The following is a 17925-nucleotide window of genomic DNA, read 5'->3' as shown; positions in this document are numbered from 1 at the left end:
TCGCGTGGGCACTCCCTTGGAAGTTGCGCACTTGTTGAATATTAGAATTATATTTTGTAGCTCATTTATCGATCCTTCGGGACAAATTTTCTTGGACCTTGAGCAGTTCAAGAGTGTCCTTATACCAGGCTGGTACTGGTCGGGCACTTTTTCAGCTGTTACCAGGGTTAATGTCACCTTTGTGGTGCTGATAATGTCTCTTGGCCTATTCTATGGACTCTGGGCTCAGATCCTACCAAAGTATGAAGCCTGTTGTTTTTATGCAACTGGATGGAGGGTTATAACTGCCAATCTAAGGTTGTTTGGCTTGGGCTACTCGCCTGGGTTACGGATCTTCTTTCTTGCAGGCGGCATCATGGTTCTTCAGGTCCCTGGGGACTCAGAATTGTTATTTCCATTCTTTAGAAGTTGGGAGATGTGTGTGACCTTTGTGGTCTGGTGTGCCGAGTGATTACCGATTTGAGTTTCACTCGAAGTTCTTCCGGACGCTGATTCTTTAGCCTATTAATTTTCTTGCGGTGTTGGAGTCTCATTCCATCCTGCATGGGGTGGATCGTCTGGTCTGGATGCGCGAGCATGTTTTTCCTTCTCTATTCAGAGTTGTATTACTCTAAGAGGTGGTGTGCAGGGGTTCCCTGCCTTCTGTGGGGGGCTACGGCTCCAGTGTTGGCCTGCTTAAAGTAGTTTCTTTGGAAGATAGATCCTCCTAGGATCTCTGACTGTTGTCTATTCCATTTTATACCCTTGGTCTGACCACGGTCTTCGACGTTCAGGTGTCTTGTGTTCTCGTTGCAACTCTAGCTTTGCAGTAAAGAGTTGAGGTCGGGTACGGATGACCACCCTTTTGGGGTCAGGTAAGTTGTCCATTTTTCCTTGATGCTCCGTTAGGGGCTTCATGGGCGGTGCCTTACGTTAACTCTCTGGAATGGCGAGCAAGGCCCGGGGTTATCATTCGCCTTCGGGTGTTGATGCTACCCTGCCTGTGTGTGTAGCACATGTTGCCACTTGCCTACGAGATTTCTTCGTGATCCATTTGCACTGGGTGCTGAATCTTTGACTGTTCAGGAGTTCTTCGTGACTCTTGGGTTTGAGGCTATTGCTAGATCGCCAAGTCTAGAGGGGGCACTCCTTGGAGATGCTATTTGGAGGGTGTAAGGGGTGTAAGCCCTTGGAAGTTTACAGTTGGAACCATCTACAGCTCTTTGTACTGTGATGGTGTAACCAGCTACAGCTAATTGCACTCGTCTGGATGCTAACAAGCCTTGAAGAGCCTTTAGGTGGTTTGGGTTAGCAATGGTGAGTCAGCCTTCCTTCTTGAAGCTGATCATTGAGAGTTCCTGTTCAGGTGGTTTTGAGGTTTTTTTTTGGAGAACTCTTTTCTAGCTGCTGGGATAGACATGTCTAGACATGTTATGGGGCAACGGGAGACTCATAGTTTTTCCTGGTATACCTTAAGGTTGGGTACAGGATCAGGGATATGAGGGTGTTCCTCAAGTCCTTTTGGGACATGTTTCCCTGTGTATGGATCTCTTTTATCCGGTCCTCGTGTTTTTAGGGGGTTCTTCTCCCTGGACATTGCTATTGTAAGACAACCAGGGGTTGAGTGTGGAAAGTTCATTTGGATTCTTTCTGAACTCTGTTTTCCCTTTCGGGGAGTGGATGCAATCCTTGTCTTTGGCCATGTACCTTCTTGGGAGTCGTGTGCCGTGGGGCTTGTTTGGGCTTGACTGACTCTAGATCTGAGTGGCTTCTAGTTCGGCTTTGCCAGCGGTGTAACTAATGTGCAGTTACCGGGGCTCGGGTTTTCTCCCGTTTCGTTTGTAATTAAATTGTAGGGTGTTGAGTAATTCAGGCTGTGGTGCCTTTCGAGGGGCTGCATTTTGTACCCACCCATTGTTTGCATTCAGTGTCCTCCAGCTTGGGTATTCTTTTCCCAAAAGTAATGAATGCAGCTATGGGCTCTTCCCTTTTAACAAGAAAAACATAAATTATGCTTAACTGATAATTTCATTTTCTTCTGAAGGGACGAGTCCACAGCTCCCGCCTGTCTTTTTATCTCATGCGGCGGCTGTAATTTTTTGTTCTTCTGGCACCTTTTTTCACCCTGATGTTTCTCCTACTGTTCCTTGTTCCCTTGGCAGAATGAGTGGGGGAGGTATTTGGGCCTTTGCCTGGGGTGTCTTTGTCTCCTCCTGGTGGCCAAGTTCTGAATTCCCAAACTTAATGAATGCAGCTGTAGACTCTTCCCTTCAGAAGAAAATGAAATTATCAGGTAAGCATAATTTATGTTTTATAGTAAAATTGGCCCCCCAAAAAGATGCAAAATGACTCTATGCAACAAAAAAATGACTTGGTCCAGGGAAAACAAAAAAGCATGGAGCAGAGCTGGGAAGGGAGGTATAATCTGTCACAGCCTGCATCCTTTGTTGAAGAGAGAGAATGCAGCTGGTGCAGGAACACATAATGTCAGCAGTGATAAGAAGGGGAGAGTAAAGGTGTAGCTTCACCATGTGTTTGCTGTGCTGTAGGGAGAAAGAGCCACAGATGCAGACACACAGAAGATGTGTCCTTCAGTGGAGAGAGATTGTCCAGTGTTCAGAGTGTGCTGATCTATTGAGCTTGCACACTGTGCTCCTCAGTAGTGCATGGTGCTATGTTGGTCACATGAGTGGCCACACTGACACCACCCTAGCTATTTTTTTTTTAAATATAAAATCCAGTCTTTTAGTATGAGTTCCTCCAATATAAGTCAAAGCAATAAACATGGTAAAAACCTGCAATGCAAAATGCAATCTGAGTGACAATACTAAATATATTTTAAAAATAATTTACATAAAATCATTTTAGTTGTTGATTGTACTCCAAACAAGAGCTATGGTAAAATTAAAAAACCTTTCTGAATGTGGCTTCACACATAAAACATGACACACATGAAATAGTATTTGATGCTTTTTATTTATTTTATATTTTTTTCTCTGAAGAACAGATTGTGTGGAAATACTTAAAAAATGTGGTGATCACAGCAAGTTCCCAGAGAGTCACACAGCAGAAAGCATTTGCGAGTTACTTTCTTCCACTGATGATACTGATGATTGCATCCCACTGGACACCTACCTTCGTAAGTAACCTTAGAATTTCACCATGTTAAAGGGACGAATAATAAATGTGATCCTTTTAAAGCTCCTTGTTAAAGTGACCTAACCCTTATCTAAATAAAGGATTAAGACCCCTATTTTACTTAGCCCTCTGTCCTGATCTTTGTTTTTAAAATTGTCACATATATAGTTCCATCTTCCCAGAAAAAGGAAAAAACTCAGGGTGAAGGTGTGTTCGGAGGAATAGTAAAATAGGACCCATGGTAGTATAAAATTGACTCACACATTCGGCACTCTTCTTGTGAACCAATAACCAAACATGACCAAGTTTTTGGGTACAAAAGGCCGCAGCCCGCATTTATTAAACAAACAAATGTTTACAAATAACACAACCACCTAACCAATGTGGTTACAAAAAACCCTGGGGTGCTGTCCATCATCCACCACACGTGCCTTCCACTGGCTGCTGCCAGGCACGCCCCCTTTTCTTAAACTCTCCCCATCGTCCGATGAGGTACCATTACCACATAAAACTCGCCTGATAAGGCCAGCACCCGCCCCCAGCTGCGACTTCCAAATTCTTAAAAACAGGGAGGGAGGGAGGGAGCTTTTCCCGCTTCAAAAGGGAAACTGATGCTGGCTTCCGCCTCACAACCCTCAACACTTATACCAGCTCCTCCTCCCCTAAACTCTGCCTAGAAACCCACTGCTATTGGCCTGTAGTGTGGTCACATGCCCCTGCTCTCAATTCATTCCTTCCGGGGCTTCTTTGACTCACACATTCGGCACTCTTCTTGTGAACCAATAACCAAACATGACCAAGTTTTTGGGTACAAAAGGCCGCAGCCCGCATTTATTAAACAAACAAATGTTTACAAATAACACAACCACCTAACCAATGTGGTTACAAAAAACCCTGGGGTGCTGTCCATCATCCACTACACGTGCCTTCCACTGGCTGCTGCCAGGCACGCCCCCTTTTCTTAAACTCTCCCCATCGTCCGATGAGGTACCATTACCACATAAAACTCGCCTGATAAGGCCAGCACCCGCCACAGACCGACCTACCGTCGGACACCGCCCAACCGGGCTAAGGCCTTCTGTACCCCTTCTTTTAGGTTAAAATTAAATAAGTGCAACCCTACTTCGTTGAGATGCACCCCATCCTTAATAAAAAAAGCATCTGCCTGATTCCCCTTCAAATTCAACATGGCGAATGCCAAAACCCCCCAACTGAGAAACAAAACCTGATAGAGTCCTGTTAACCTTTCTTCTGGATAAGTCCAGCCTCCTGACATCCCAAGCTGAACGCCATTCCAACCTTGTCTCAATTTCTGACCACACAATTATCACCTTCGGGAACAAAACCTTCAACCTACGCATGCCACCCTTCAACTGGTCAATCAAATCTTTTTGAGCCATAAACCCCAAGTCATTTCCTCCAGCGTGTATCACCAAAATGTCAGGAGGCTTGTACAGCCTGGCATACTTACTCACTGTAGCCACTACCCCTTCCCATCTGAGACCTCTTACCCCAAACCACTTTACCCCAACCTGTTCCCGAGGAAGTCCCAACTGGATTCCCCCTTCCTTTGTTGCTGCTGCCTTTCTCGCCCAGTAAATGAAAGAATGTCCAACTATCCAACACTGAACTGGACCTGTCAAGAAAAACAAAACTATACTATCATGTTTGGCCGAACATAACGTTTAAAACACCCCGACTTCCACCTTCCCACCTTCTTCACAACTTCCTCACTCAAACCCAATTCATGCGCCTCAGTTGCCGCGCCTATTCTAAACGAATGGCATCCAAAGTCTTTCGGATCCACCCCTGCCACGGACAAAGCCCTCCTAAGCACCGCCCCAAACTGATATTTTGACAATGCTCCTCCATCCTCATGCCTCAGAAGAGGGCCCTCACCTCTTGGCCTGATCCTCAGATAGTCCACCAGTGAACCTACCGGGCAAAAAACACCCCCGATAGCGAATAACTTGATTAAGCGGCCCACACCCTCCTGATCTGTCTTAGATTTTCTAAGCCAAATAGACACTTCCTCCCTTGATATCACCACATCTCTCAACCCGATACCACCATTGTCCTTTCTATTGGCCCCTACCAATTCCAACACCCTAAAAGCCCCGAAAAAAGCTAATACAAAAGCCACCCGGAACAAATAATACTCAAACTTCGAATTGCACACCTCCTCCAAAGCCCCAACTACCTTTAATAGTAAACCAAATACAAGTGGACGTCTTTTGTCCCCCATAGCTCCACCTCTACAAACACCTCTCACCGCCAATTTTACCCAAAACTCCTTTGTTAAATCGACCCATCCCATCAGCTTAAACAGAAAGGCTAACGCCGCCACCTGACGATTCACCATGGATTTTGACATCTTCGCCTCTTTCCATTCCTGCACCCAATCAACTAAGTACCACACCCATTCCTCTTTTGACAGCCTGATCCCATCCCTGTACAGCCTACAAAACCACCGTTTCCATACTGGCACGTAAGCTCTTAACGTACGCTGGGCTAAAGCCCCTCTCGCCAATTTCAAACCTTTAAGAAGTCCATCTGCCACAATGCCCTTGGGCATTCTTCCCCATCCAACTTCGCCTCCGGGGCTGCTTCCCAAAACTTCTGCCACTGCAACCGGGAAAGAGAGTCAGCAATCACATTTTGCTTCCCGGGTACATGCACCGCCCGAAAAAACACATTCCCCCTCAAGCATTCCAGGACAAACACTCGAAGAAGCCGAATCACCGGCCTCGACTTCGCTGTCAACTTATTGATCGCAAATACCACTCCCAGATTGTCAGAGTGGAAAGTCACCTTCCTATCCCTCAGCTCACCATTCTATACCATCACAGCCACCACCAACGGAAACAATTCTAGAAACACCAAGTTCTTGGTTAAACCTTGTTCCCTCCATTCCTCAGGCCATGTATCCACACACCATCTGCCGTCAAAATATGCCCCAAAGCCATGGGATCCTGAAGCATCCGTGTATAGGTGCAACACCTCATCCGATACCGGCCCCTCCTGAATGAGCGACCGCCCATTGAACTCCTCCAGAAACACCAACCACACTCTTAGATCCTCCTTCAAATCATTTGAAAGCCGGATCCTGTGGTGCGGTTCCTTCACCCCAACCGTAGCCAATGCCAGGCGCCTTCCAAACACCCTTCCAACTGGGATCACCCGACAGGCAAAATTAAGCCTGCCCAGTAGCGATTGCAACTCTCGCAACGACACTTTCACCTTCCCAAGCATCCCATTTATGACCTTTCTCAGATCTACCACCTTCTCCCAAGGTAACGAGCACTCCATCAAGACTGAGTCAATCTGGATCCCCAGAAAACTCAACTTAGTCACCGGCCCTTCCGTCTTTCCTGGTGCAATCGGAATCCCGAATTGCTCAGCCACTTCAACAAATGTTTCCAACAATGTTTCACAAACTCCAGAACCAGCCTCCCCCACAAACAGGAAATCGTCCAAATAATGGACCACCGATGACCTGCCCGCCTTTTTCTTCACCACCCATTCCACGAACGTACTAAATTTTTCAAAATACGCACAGGATATGGAGCATCCCATGGGTAAACACAAATCCACGAAGAATTCCCCTTGAAATTGGTAACCCAATAAATGATGACACACCGGATGGACTGGTAAAAGCCGAAAGGCTGCCTCAACATCCACCTTTGCCAACAATGCTCCTACCCCCGCTCTCCTGACCACACTCACCGCCTTATCAAATGATGCGTAACGTACTGCAGTCAAAGACGGGTCAATCCCATCGTTAACAGACGAGCCCTTAGGATGAGACAGGTGGTGAATCATCCTAAATTGTCCCGCCGACTTCTTTGGGACCACCCCTAGCGGGGACACCCTCAAGTTCGGGAATGGAGGGTCCTTGAAGGGGCCCACCATTCTCCCCAGCGCCACCTCCTTTTCCAACTTAACTTGAACCACCTCTGGGAATTGCTCAGCCGATTTCAAATTCCCAGGCACACCCGATCCCTTTGACCCCTCGAACGGGATACGAAACCCTGAACTGAAGCCCGTCAGTAACAGCTCCGCATCCCCCGCTCTACCCTTTGTCTTACCGTACTGTCTTAGCCACGGGGCCATCTCTCTTACCCTCACCGGGGTCCGAGCCCGCAGCAGCACCCTCACCTCCTTTTCCATTCCCTTTTCCTTTCCGGAAACATTTTGCCCCAGAGTGCGCACCTCCGCATCCTGAGCACTCGTGCTTGTATTTGCACGCCCCTCCAAACCTACACACCCCTTCATTAAACTGGAAGCAGAGGCCTTTTTTAATTGCCACCGCTGTGGCCCCCACGGCCGTTCCGCTAGCCCCCGTTCCTCCGCTCCGAAAGGACTGCCCCCTCAAAGGAGTCATCAACTCCAACCACACCCCCATCTCCCTGTCATCCCACCGCATCTCTGGTCGTACCGCCAGCCTCTGGCGGAACTGTTCATCATACCGCCACCAGGCAAGACCCCCATATGTCCTCTGAGCCCCTGCTATTTCATAAAAATAGCAAAACATAGCCGAACTCTGCTCGGGGAATTTCTCCCCGATCACGCTGGCTAATATGCAAAAGGCCCTCGTCCAGTTTGAAAAAGTTTTAGGTAATTTCCTCCACTTTTTCTTTCTCTCCTCCTCTTCCTTTTTGCCCTGTTCCCCCTTTGGATCCTCCTTTATCTCAATAAAGTGGTCCAACGGCAACAATGAAAAAACCTCTACAAACTCTCGTTTCCATATCTTTTCTTTAACCTCTTTACTCAGATGGATCCCAAGCGGTCCTACCGAGCACAAGCAAGGCCTTTGCAAAGCTTGATCCGCCACAATTAACACTTCACCGCTTGTAACCGGCACCGACCCTCCTTTATCTCCCCCACTCCCCGAAGGGGTTCCCACCACCGGTACACTAACCTCCTTTACTGCCGGTACCCATGCTCCCGCTGCTGTCCCCACATCACCCCCAACCTTCCTTTTGTCTTCTAATTGAGCCACCAGCTCCTTCAGACCTTTCATCACCGTCTCATACACTCCCCCCAACTCTTCTTTTTCCTTCCCCCCCTGCAGGGAACCCGCCGTCTCACCTGGCGGCCTTGTCACAGGCTCCTGCACCACCATTGTAGCCTCTCTCCTCCTTTCCGCCATGTCACCTGCAGATATTCTCCCCCTATCATCAATGTTATAAGACATAGAGATTTCCCTCCTTCGTGTATGTTCTCGATCTCTATCCCACCTGCCCCATGTGGGGGACGTGTGCCTTTCCCGCTCCCTGTAGTCTATCCTTGGCGTCCGGGATCTCTCCCTCCGCCGTGCCCCTCTGCTCCTGCTCCTGTCCCTTCTGCTCTGTCCACCTGAACCTCCACCTGATCTCTGTGAAGAATGATTAACATGATGTCTCTGCCCCCTAGTGTCCTCCCTCTCTCTTCCCCTACCCCTCTCTCGTTCCTCCCTAATCCCCCCAATTTGTCCCTCACTCTGAGTTACGTGTCCCCCCCCAGGCACCAGTGAATTGAGCAGCTGCATTAAAGTAGCCATCTCTCCTACCTGTGCCGATCTCTCCGGTTCCGTCTGCTGTCCCAACTGCGACTCTTCTCCAGCGAAGTCACTGTAAGATTCATTCATCCACAGGACGTCCTCCTCCAGCTCCTGTAATGAAGACTGCTCCGCAGGCAACCCCGGCCTTTCCACCGGGACGCCGTCCGACTCCTCCGGTTCTGAAACACAATCATTAACTTCCAGATTATTCCTTTTTTCAGTCCTTTTACCCCCACTCCTGTTCTCCCTGCCCCTCTCTGTCTCTGTACCCCTTTTTTCCCCATCCCCCCTACCCCCTGTAACCCTATCCCTTTCCCTTATATCCTGCACCAAAACCTCAACGGCCTCTCCTATCCCACTTGATATTCCCCCTGCACTATGCCTGCCAGCCCTGTCCGCCTCAGCTCCCCTTTCCACACCTATCCCTTTTCCTTTTTGGCCTCTCCCCTTAGCTTGCCCTTTTCCAGCACCTCCTCTTCCCCTGCCCCTACATCTTCCACTATTCTCCCCCAATACCCCACTGCCCCTGACAACATTCCTATCCTCCTTTTCCCTCCCCTCCCCTCTCCTAATGTTCCCTCCAATTCCTCAGCTGCCACTCGCAGCACTTACAGTTTCCATATCCCTCCCCTCACTGCTCCCGAAGCTTACGTCTGCTCCTCCAATAACCCTAATGCTTCTCTCATTCTCACTCATCCCCTCCCCTCCTCTCCTTCTATTCACACTAGCACCCTCAATGACCAAACCATCTCCCCCCCTCACACCCCCCTTTCTACTTATACCGCTCCTGGCTACTGCCACCGCACCCTCCCTGCTCCCCGAACAAACCTCTTGTGCCTCAATTACTCCCCCCTCACCGCTGCCTAAGCTCGTCCCCAGCAACCTAGGCCTCAGTGTTCCCCTCCTACTCCCTGCTGACACTGGAGATGTGCGCAGCTCCTCCACAGCCCTTCTCTTGCCTCCCGACCTTCCGCTACCTCCACCTCTGGCCGTATCAGACCTCCCTTGTCCCAAAGCTCCCCTCCTGTCATCCGGACTAAGCCGCACCGGCGGCTTTGACCGCCTCACCGGCCGACCGTACCGCTCCTGACCTGATGTCCCCGCTGGCTCGACTGCCGTCGTCCCTGCACCGGAACCGCTGTCCTCTGAAAAGAGCCTCTGCTGGAGCCAGGTAACACCTTTTTCCGCTACCAAGGTCCTTACCTGTTCCAGCAAAAGGCTCACGCTCTCCATTCTGACTGTCAGCTTTTCCCGCTTCAAAAGGGAATCTGATGCTGGCTTCCGCCTCACAACCCTCAACACTTATACCAGCTCCTCCTCCCCTAAACTCTGCCTAGCAACCCACTGATATTGGCCTGTAGTGTGGTCACATGCCCCTGCTCTCAATTCATTCCTTCCGGGGCTTCTTATATTTCAAATATATATTAAAGAGACAGTCTAGTCAAAATTAAACTTTCATGATTCAGATAGGCATGCAATTTTAAACAACTTTCCAATTTACTCTTATCATCAAATTTGCTTTGTTTTCTTGGTATTCTTTGTTGAAAGCTAAACCAACGTAGGCTCATATGCTAATTTCTAAGCCCTTGAAGGCCGCCTCTTATCTCAGTGCATTTTTACAGTTTTTCACATCTAGAGAGCGTTAGTTCATGTGTGTCATATAGATAACATTGTGCTAACACCCATGGAGTTGCTTATGAGTAAAGAACTGAAATAAGTGGGCAGTCTGCAAAGGGTTAGATAAAAGGTAATCACAGAAGTAAAAACTATATTAACCCCTTGTGTGCTAGCGACAGCTCTGAGACGTCGCAGAGTTTCCCACTCTGGTGCTAACGACGGCTCAGAGTCGTCGCTTGCACTCTCCCACCTTAAGGGAGATCTAGGGGCTCCAACACGCTCCTACCCAATCGATCGGGCCTGCATAGTGACAGGCTTCACGTTATGCGTGATGACGTCACAGCGCAACTTTATTTATACTTAACAATGTTAAGTATAGGAGCAGGGGGCATGCTGCTTAGAAGCCTCTCAGGCATCTAAGTAGCTACAGACCCCCAAGACTCACTATTGGAAAGGTAATTGCCTAAGCTTTCCAACAGTGTAAATCTTGGGGATCTGAAAAGAAAAAAAAAAAAGGTTAAAATTTTTTTAAAAATATATATATATATATATATATATATATTTTTTTTTTTTTAAAAAACCTTAAAAAAGCTTAGCACCCAGGTGAGAAAGTGCTTAGCACTCAAAGGGTTAATATAACTGTTGGTTGTGCAAAACTGGGGAATGGATAATAAAGAGATTATTTATCTTTTTAAACAATAGAAATTCTGGAGTAGACTGTCCCTTTAAAGGGACACTCAAGTCAAAATTAAACTTCATGATTCTGAGAGAGCATGCAATTTAAAACAGCTTTCCAATTTACTTCCATTAACAAAATGTGCACAGTCTTTCTATATTTACACTTTTTGACTCACCAGCTCCTACTGAGCATTTGCAAGAATTCACAGCATATACGTATATGCATTTGTGATTGGCTGATGGATGTCACATGATATAGGGGGAGTGGAAATAGACATAACTTTGCAATTTATTTAAAAAAAATCTACTACTCATTTGAAGTTCAGACTAAGTGCATTGTCTACTTATCATGCATTTGCTGATTATGCAAATCTACTGTATTGACTGGTCCTTTAAATTATGAGCCCTTTTAAAAACCTATTTTAAATGCATTTTTATCTCTTATACACCTTTAGAGTATCTTCAGTTCACTATGTATATTTGTACTGAAATTTCCCTAAAAAATAGTTCAAAGCAATAAGTGAAGTATGGTTTAAATTTCTTAAAATTAACTTGAGGTCACATGGACACCAAAGTCCAGCCATTATATAAAGGATAATGTTGTATGTAAGTTACAATATATCTATGGGTTCTTCACATTACCCAGGAAAACAAAATAATGATAAAATGCTTAAAATATGCATAATGTGATATGTTGGGTCCAAAGGTCTCCATCACTATTACCATCCTCATTTCTAGAGTGATTGAGAAACACTCCTGAATCAAGTCAATACGATCAGTTAATCTACAGAGAACATAGCTTCATTGAAGCCATACCAGATGGAGGGCTTTTTTTTAAATTTGGTAGTAAATAAACCACAGAATTAACAAATACTTAGGTGGTGGTCATTGTTACTTGTGGCTCTCTCAGACCCCTTATCTAAGACTTCTGTTTTGTGCTAGACCCTCCCTTAACTTGAAAATGCTGATTTCTAAAGATTAATCATTATAAGCTGTGCTGTTCTCAACCCTAAATTTTCATTTGTTTATCTATTTTTCTTTTTGTTCATTTGTAGGGTCCAGCCCATTGGATAATACTGTAGAAGAAGTCACACATCCTTGCAATCCTAACCCTTGTCTAGCCAATCAGTTATGTGAAGTGAACAGAAAAGGATGTCTTCCTGGAGAGCCCTGCCTTCCATATTTGTGTTCTCCAGGTATATATGATACATTTACTCTGTAACTCTCAGCAGCTTCTATAACTATAGAATAACTAAATATTAAATATATCTGCTGTCTCTATGAATAAATGAGCTTTTATAAAAAAAGTTTTAAAGTAATCATCTATTCAGTATAAATCTGTTCAGCATTAAAAGCTGAAGGGACATTAAAGTCAAATGGTAGTGATTTTGCATAGTAAAGAGGGTAATAGAATGTTCTAGAGTTTTGTTTAAATAGATGTTCCTCTACTGAGTAAAACTATCTTTTATTTATATGCTGGTGTAGGTGTGCCCCTGTTAACCAATAGAACTGGTAGCAATTTCTCCCTAGGGAGGAATTGTGCAGAATTATTTAATTGTTGTTATTTCATGTGCATGATACAGAGTTCTCAAGATGAATGTCCCTTGCATAATAACTGAAACCCCTAGCAAACTAGAATTGTATTTTCATCTATCTTCCATTTCTATTCAATACAGGTTGCAAGTTGGGTGAAGCATCTGATTTTCTAGTGCGTCAAGGAGTGCTAATCCAGGTTCCATCATCAGAAGTAGGGTGTTATAAAATTTGTACTTGTGGCCAAACCGGAACTTTGGAAAACTGTATGGAGATACAATGTGTGGACCTTCAAAAATCTTGTATTGTTGGTGGCCAACGAAAAAGTAAGTCAATCTACTCTTACTTTTATTAATGTTGTGTTCTGACATTAACATGTTTGACACGGTCATTGTTCTAATTTAAAAATATCATTAACCAGTATGATTATCCAACGTGCTTATACCGAAGCAGTTTTACAGGTATGCTAGATATAGTATTGTGTTTTTATATTTGTTGTTTTTCACAGCCAGGGATTTAGAATGAATTTCAGCATTTTTCTTGTGGCTTCTTACCATGAACATTTCAGATGTTTAACATTAGGTCACATACCTTTTAATGTATTCAACCCTAAAACTCTTAATTAAATATTTTTAAGAGCTAGAGCTGTATCATTACAATTACATACAATCTTTTGTAAACACATCTCCCTATTATTAGACAGCTTTAATGATGACTTATAAAACATCCAATAACGAGTTAAGCAGATACTGTCATACCGGGATACTTTCTGTGCTTGTACATGATTCTTCTTATTTATACCTTGTGGCAAAACCCAATCATAGAACTCCCATCTAACTTATCTTCTGAATTTGTCATTAGGGAATTTAGGCAGCACATTGCACTAAATGAATTCCTCTCTAATTGATTACATTATGCAATCCTGCAATACACGTCAAAATATGTTATGTTCTTTGTGCCCATTACAGTCAACCCATTGCAGCACTGCAGTCTTTATCATCTCTTGATAAGCAGAAATATATTTTGTACAAATACTAAAGTAACCTCAGTTGTGCAAACAGGGACACGCACACACACACACTTTGCCCATACTGGGTGAGAATGGCATATGTACAAGGCTTGGTTTCTGCCAAACCATTGTTAATGGTCCTAAAAAGAGAAATTTATGACCAATATTCAGATTTTATTCTCATATGTGTTTAAAGAGACATAGAGGGCGATTTATCAAGAGCCGATAGGCCACTGATGCCCCTGTTTCCACATGAAACAGCAGTTATGAAACAGCGGTCTTAAGACCGCTGCTGTCTGCCTGCTCTGAGGCTGCGGACATCAATCCACCCGCTCCTATACGATCGGGCAGATTGACACCCCCTGCTAGGGGCCAATTGGCCGCGAATCTGCAGGGGGCAGCATTGCACAAGCAGTTCACAAGAACTGCTTGTGCAATGATAAATGCAGACAGCGTATGCTGTCGGCATTCATCGATGTCTGTTGGACATGATCTGCTGAGCGATGAAGATAAATCGGCCCCATAAAATGCTTAATTGCTTCAAAATGTTTTAATAATATATTGAAAGTCAGTTCCAAAGCAGCAATTCACTTCAACTTCATGCCTGAACACAGCCAGTGATTGGTGGGTGTGCATAAATGTCACCCTCGACTGGCTCAGTAACTCAGTTCTATGCCATTATTACATTGTTGCTCCAGAGCTCATTTTAACCATGTGTTAACGTCTTTGGACTAGATTATAAGCGGAGTGCTAAATTATTGGGTGTAGAATAATTAACCAGCAAGCTTGCGGTAGCAATTAGCGCTTATAAACTTAACCAGAGATTGGATCTCTGGTTAATTTGATAAATCTGCCCCAAATGCCCCCAAAATACTGTCTAGTGTAGTTTGTTAAAAAAAAAATGGCAGCATCTTTATTTTTTAATAAACTTACTGCACTAGGCAGTATTTTGGGATTGAAGTTGGTGGGAGTGGGGGTGTTAGAAAAAAACGATACTGAAATGTGTCTTTACATTGCGGTCAATGGGAACTGTGTGTCCCCAGTAAATATATATATACAGTATCTCACAAAAGTGAGTACACCACTCACATTTTTGTAAATATTTTATTATATCTTTTCATGTGACAACACTGAAGAAATTACACTTTGCTACAATGTAAAGTAGTGAGTGTACAGCCTGTATAACAGTGTACATTTGCAGTCCCCTCAAAGTAACTCAACACAAAGCTATTAATGTCTAAACTGTTGGCAACAAAAGTGAGTACACCCCCAAGTGGAAATGTCCAAATTGGGCCCAATTAGTCATTTTTCCTGTGAATAGGGAGCAGGCATGTTAAATTTGGTGTTATCGCTCTCACACTCTCCCATACTGGTCACTGGAAGTTCAACATGGCACCTCATGGCAAAGAACTCTCTGAGGATCAAAAAAAAAAAAAGAATTGTTGCTCTACATAAAGATGGCCTAGGCTATAAGTAGATTGCCAAGACCCTGAAACTGAGCTGCAGCACGGTGGGCAAGACCATACAGCGGTTTCACAGGACAGGTTCCTCTCAGAACAGGCCTCGCCATGATCGACCAAAGAAGTTGAGTGCACTTGCTCAATGTCATATCCAGAGGTTGTCTTTGGGAAATATACGCATGAGTGCTGCCAGCATTCCTGCAGTGGTTGAAGGGGTGGGGGGGTCAACCTGTCAGTTCTCAGACCCTACGCCGCACACTGAATTAAATTGGTCTGCATGGCTGTCGTCCCAGAAAGAAGCCTCTTCTATAGATGATGCACAAGAAAGCCCGCAAACAGCTTGCTGAAGACAAGCAGACTAAGGACATGGATTACTGGAACCATGTCCTGTGGTCCGATGAGACCATGTTAAACTTATTTGGTTCAGATGGTGTCTGCAGTCAAGCATGGTGGTGGGAGTGTCATCATGGCCTGGGCCTGCATGAGTGCTGCCAGCACTGGGGAGCTACAGTTCATTGAGGGAACCATGAATGCCAACATATACTGTGACATTAAAAAATTTCTAATGCAAAGCAAAAGAAAAGTATGTACATAAATAGCACTCCACAACATGTGAACTACTAAACAAGGGGCTCCCAAGGAACATATGAAATCCCCCAGTACTAGGGGTAAAACTTAAATTTTATTAATTAAAATAATAATATATTGTGACATACTGAAGCAGAGCATGATCCCCTCCCTACTGCTGCAGGGCAGTATTCCAACATGATAACGACCCCAAACACACCTCCAAGACTACCACTGCCTTGCTAAAGAAGCTGAGGGTAAAGGTGATGGACTGGCCAAGCATGTCTCCAGACCTAAACCCTATTGAGCATCTGTGGGGCATCCTCAAACGGAAGGTGGGGGAGCACAAGGTCTCTAATATCCACCAGCTCTGTGATGTCATCATTGAGGAGTGGAAGAGGACTCCAGTGGCAACCTGTGAAGCTCTGGTGAACTGCATGCCCAAGAGGGTTAAGGCAGTGCTGGAAAATAATGGTGGCCACACAAAATATTGACACTTTGGGCCCAATTTGGACATTCCCACTTAGGGGTGTACTCACTTTTGTTGCCAACGGTTTAAACATTAATGGCTGTGTGTTGAGTTATTTTGAGGGGACAGCAAATTTACACTGTTATACAGGCTGTACACTCACTACTTTACATTGTAGCAAAGTGTCATTTCTTCAGTGTTGTCACATGAAAAGATATGATAAAATATTTACAAAAATGTGAGGGGTGTACTCATTTTTGTGGGATACTGTATATTTATATATATTTATAAGTTAATATGTGTATATACACATATTAACACATAAATATATATGTATATCAGCATATACATATATATTTGATTGCTGCCATCACTGTGCGTCTTACCCCCTTTCATTGGCGTTGAAGTTATGATGCCGTCTGTGAAGGAGGCTTCCATAGGAGCCTATGGAAGGACACTCTCATGAGATAAATGCTTCCTAGCAGCGCGAACGCGAGGTCGCATTAACATTGCGGCTAACTTGTAATACCAGCGCACATTATCATGAAAGCGATATATAGCACTCCACTTGTGTGGGTTAAATAAATAGACACAGCAATAATACAATAATAGAATGCTAAAACGTATTAGATGTCTCTGTAGCATTTCCCAACCCATATTCTTTCCCATTTTAAAGGGAAATGCTCTGTTGCATTACAACCAGAAATCTTTTAGGCACTAATTCCACAACAGATTTTTTGGTCCGAAAAGGAAACTCTTAAAAGTGACATTAATCATCATTTGATTTTGCTTTGAACCACGCTCCCTAGAAACCTAGGCTTTCAAAATACTGCAGTATACCTAGACCTGATATTCGATTTGCTGCACTTGCAGGTTTGCTTTTTGGTCTCTCAAGGAATGAAGAAAAATATAAAAATCCACAAAAGCAAGAGGTGTTTACTGTCCTTTTAAATATGCTTTCCTGTGCAATAGCATTACAATTAACCAGAATATTTTTGTTCCTAGACCATGGGACATCTTTTAAGGTAGACTGCAATATGTGTTCTTGTGTATCGGGCACACTCAAGTGCTCTAATCGGCCATGTCTGAATGAACTCAGCACAGAGGATGAACGCAGCATGTTCACAGGTATTTTGCTTCTTTCTAAACTTTTGCATGTATGCAGTGTAAATTTGCATGTTTAAAAATCTAACTTAGGGATGCTGCAATCTAACCCTGAAGTTTCTGTCTCGCCGGAAACAGATGTAAAGAAGCAGTGGTCGTAAGACCGCGGTTCCTTAACTTCTCCGCTACCTTTTAGGTGGCGGACTGCAATCATTCCGATCAGATACGATCTGGATGATTGACATCCCCTGCTAGCGGCCGATTGGCCACGAATTTGCAGGGGGCGGCATTGCACAAGCATTATACTAGAAATGCTTGTGTAAATTTAAAAGCCGACATATGATAAATTGGCCCCAGAGGGGCCTATTTATTATGGTGCGAGCTGATATGATCTGATATAGCGGATCATGTCTGCTGCAGATCGACTAATGCCGACAGCATACGCTGTCAGCGTTTATCATTGCACCAGCAGTTTTTGTGAACTGCTGGTGCAATGCGCCCTCTGCAGATTTGCGGACAATCGGCCGCTAGCAGGGGGTGTCAATCAACCCGATCGTATTCGATCGGGTTGATTTCTGTCCGCCGCCTCAGAGCAGGCGGACAGGTTATGGAGCAGTGGTCTTTAGACCACTGTTTCATAACTTCTGTTTACAGCGAGCCTGAAGGCTCGTCGGAGACACGGGGCATCAATCTCCGTACGGAGTTTGATTAATATGCCCTTCAGTGATATTACAACTTATTATTGATTTATTTCACAACTGTAAACACAGCTTCCCTGAAAAAAAAATACTATCACTGCTTTCATGTAACTTTTCTAGAGTTGAAATAA

At 44.7% G+C, this 17925-nt stretch overlaps 1 protein-coding gene across 1 annotated transcript in view; it reads left to right on the top strand.

Annotated features, from left to right (window-relative positions):
* Window positions 1-17925, top strand: part of RECK (reversion inducing cysteine rich protein with kazal motifs) — a 445421-nt gene that overhangs the window by 373861 nt on the left and 53635 nt on the right. Inside the window, exons 12-15 of the mRNA XM_053714521.1 lie at window positions 2982-3118; window positions 12010-12150; window positions 12631-12813; window positions 16998-17120. Of these exons, the coding sequence (XP_053570496.1) occupies window positions 2982-3118; window positions 12010-12150; window positions 12631-12813; window positions 16998-17120 (584 nt within the window). The remainder of the gene's footprint in view (window positions 1-2981; window positions 3119-12009; window positions 12151-12630; window positions 12814-16997; window positions 17121-17925) is intronic.

Source organism: Bombina bombina, chromosome 5, assembly GCF_027579735.1.
Source record: "Bombina bombina isolate aBomBom1 chromosome 5, aBomBom1.pri, whole genome shotgun sequence".
In the NCBI taxonomy this organism is placed as follows: domain Eukaryota; kingdom Metazoa; phylum Chordata; class Amphibia; order Anura; family Bombinatoridae; genus Bombina; species Bombina bombina.
Note: the sequence above shows the minus strand (reverse complement) of the source record. Positions and strands in the feature narration are given on the sequence as shown.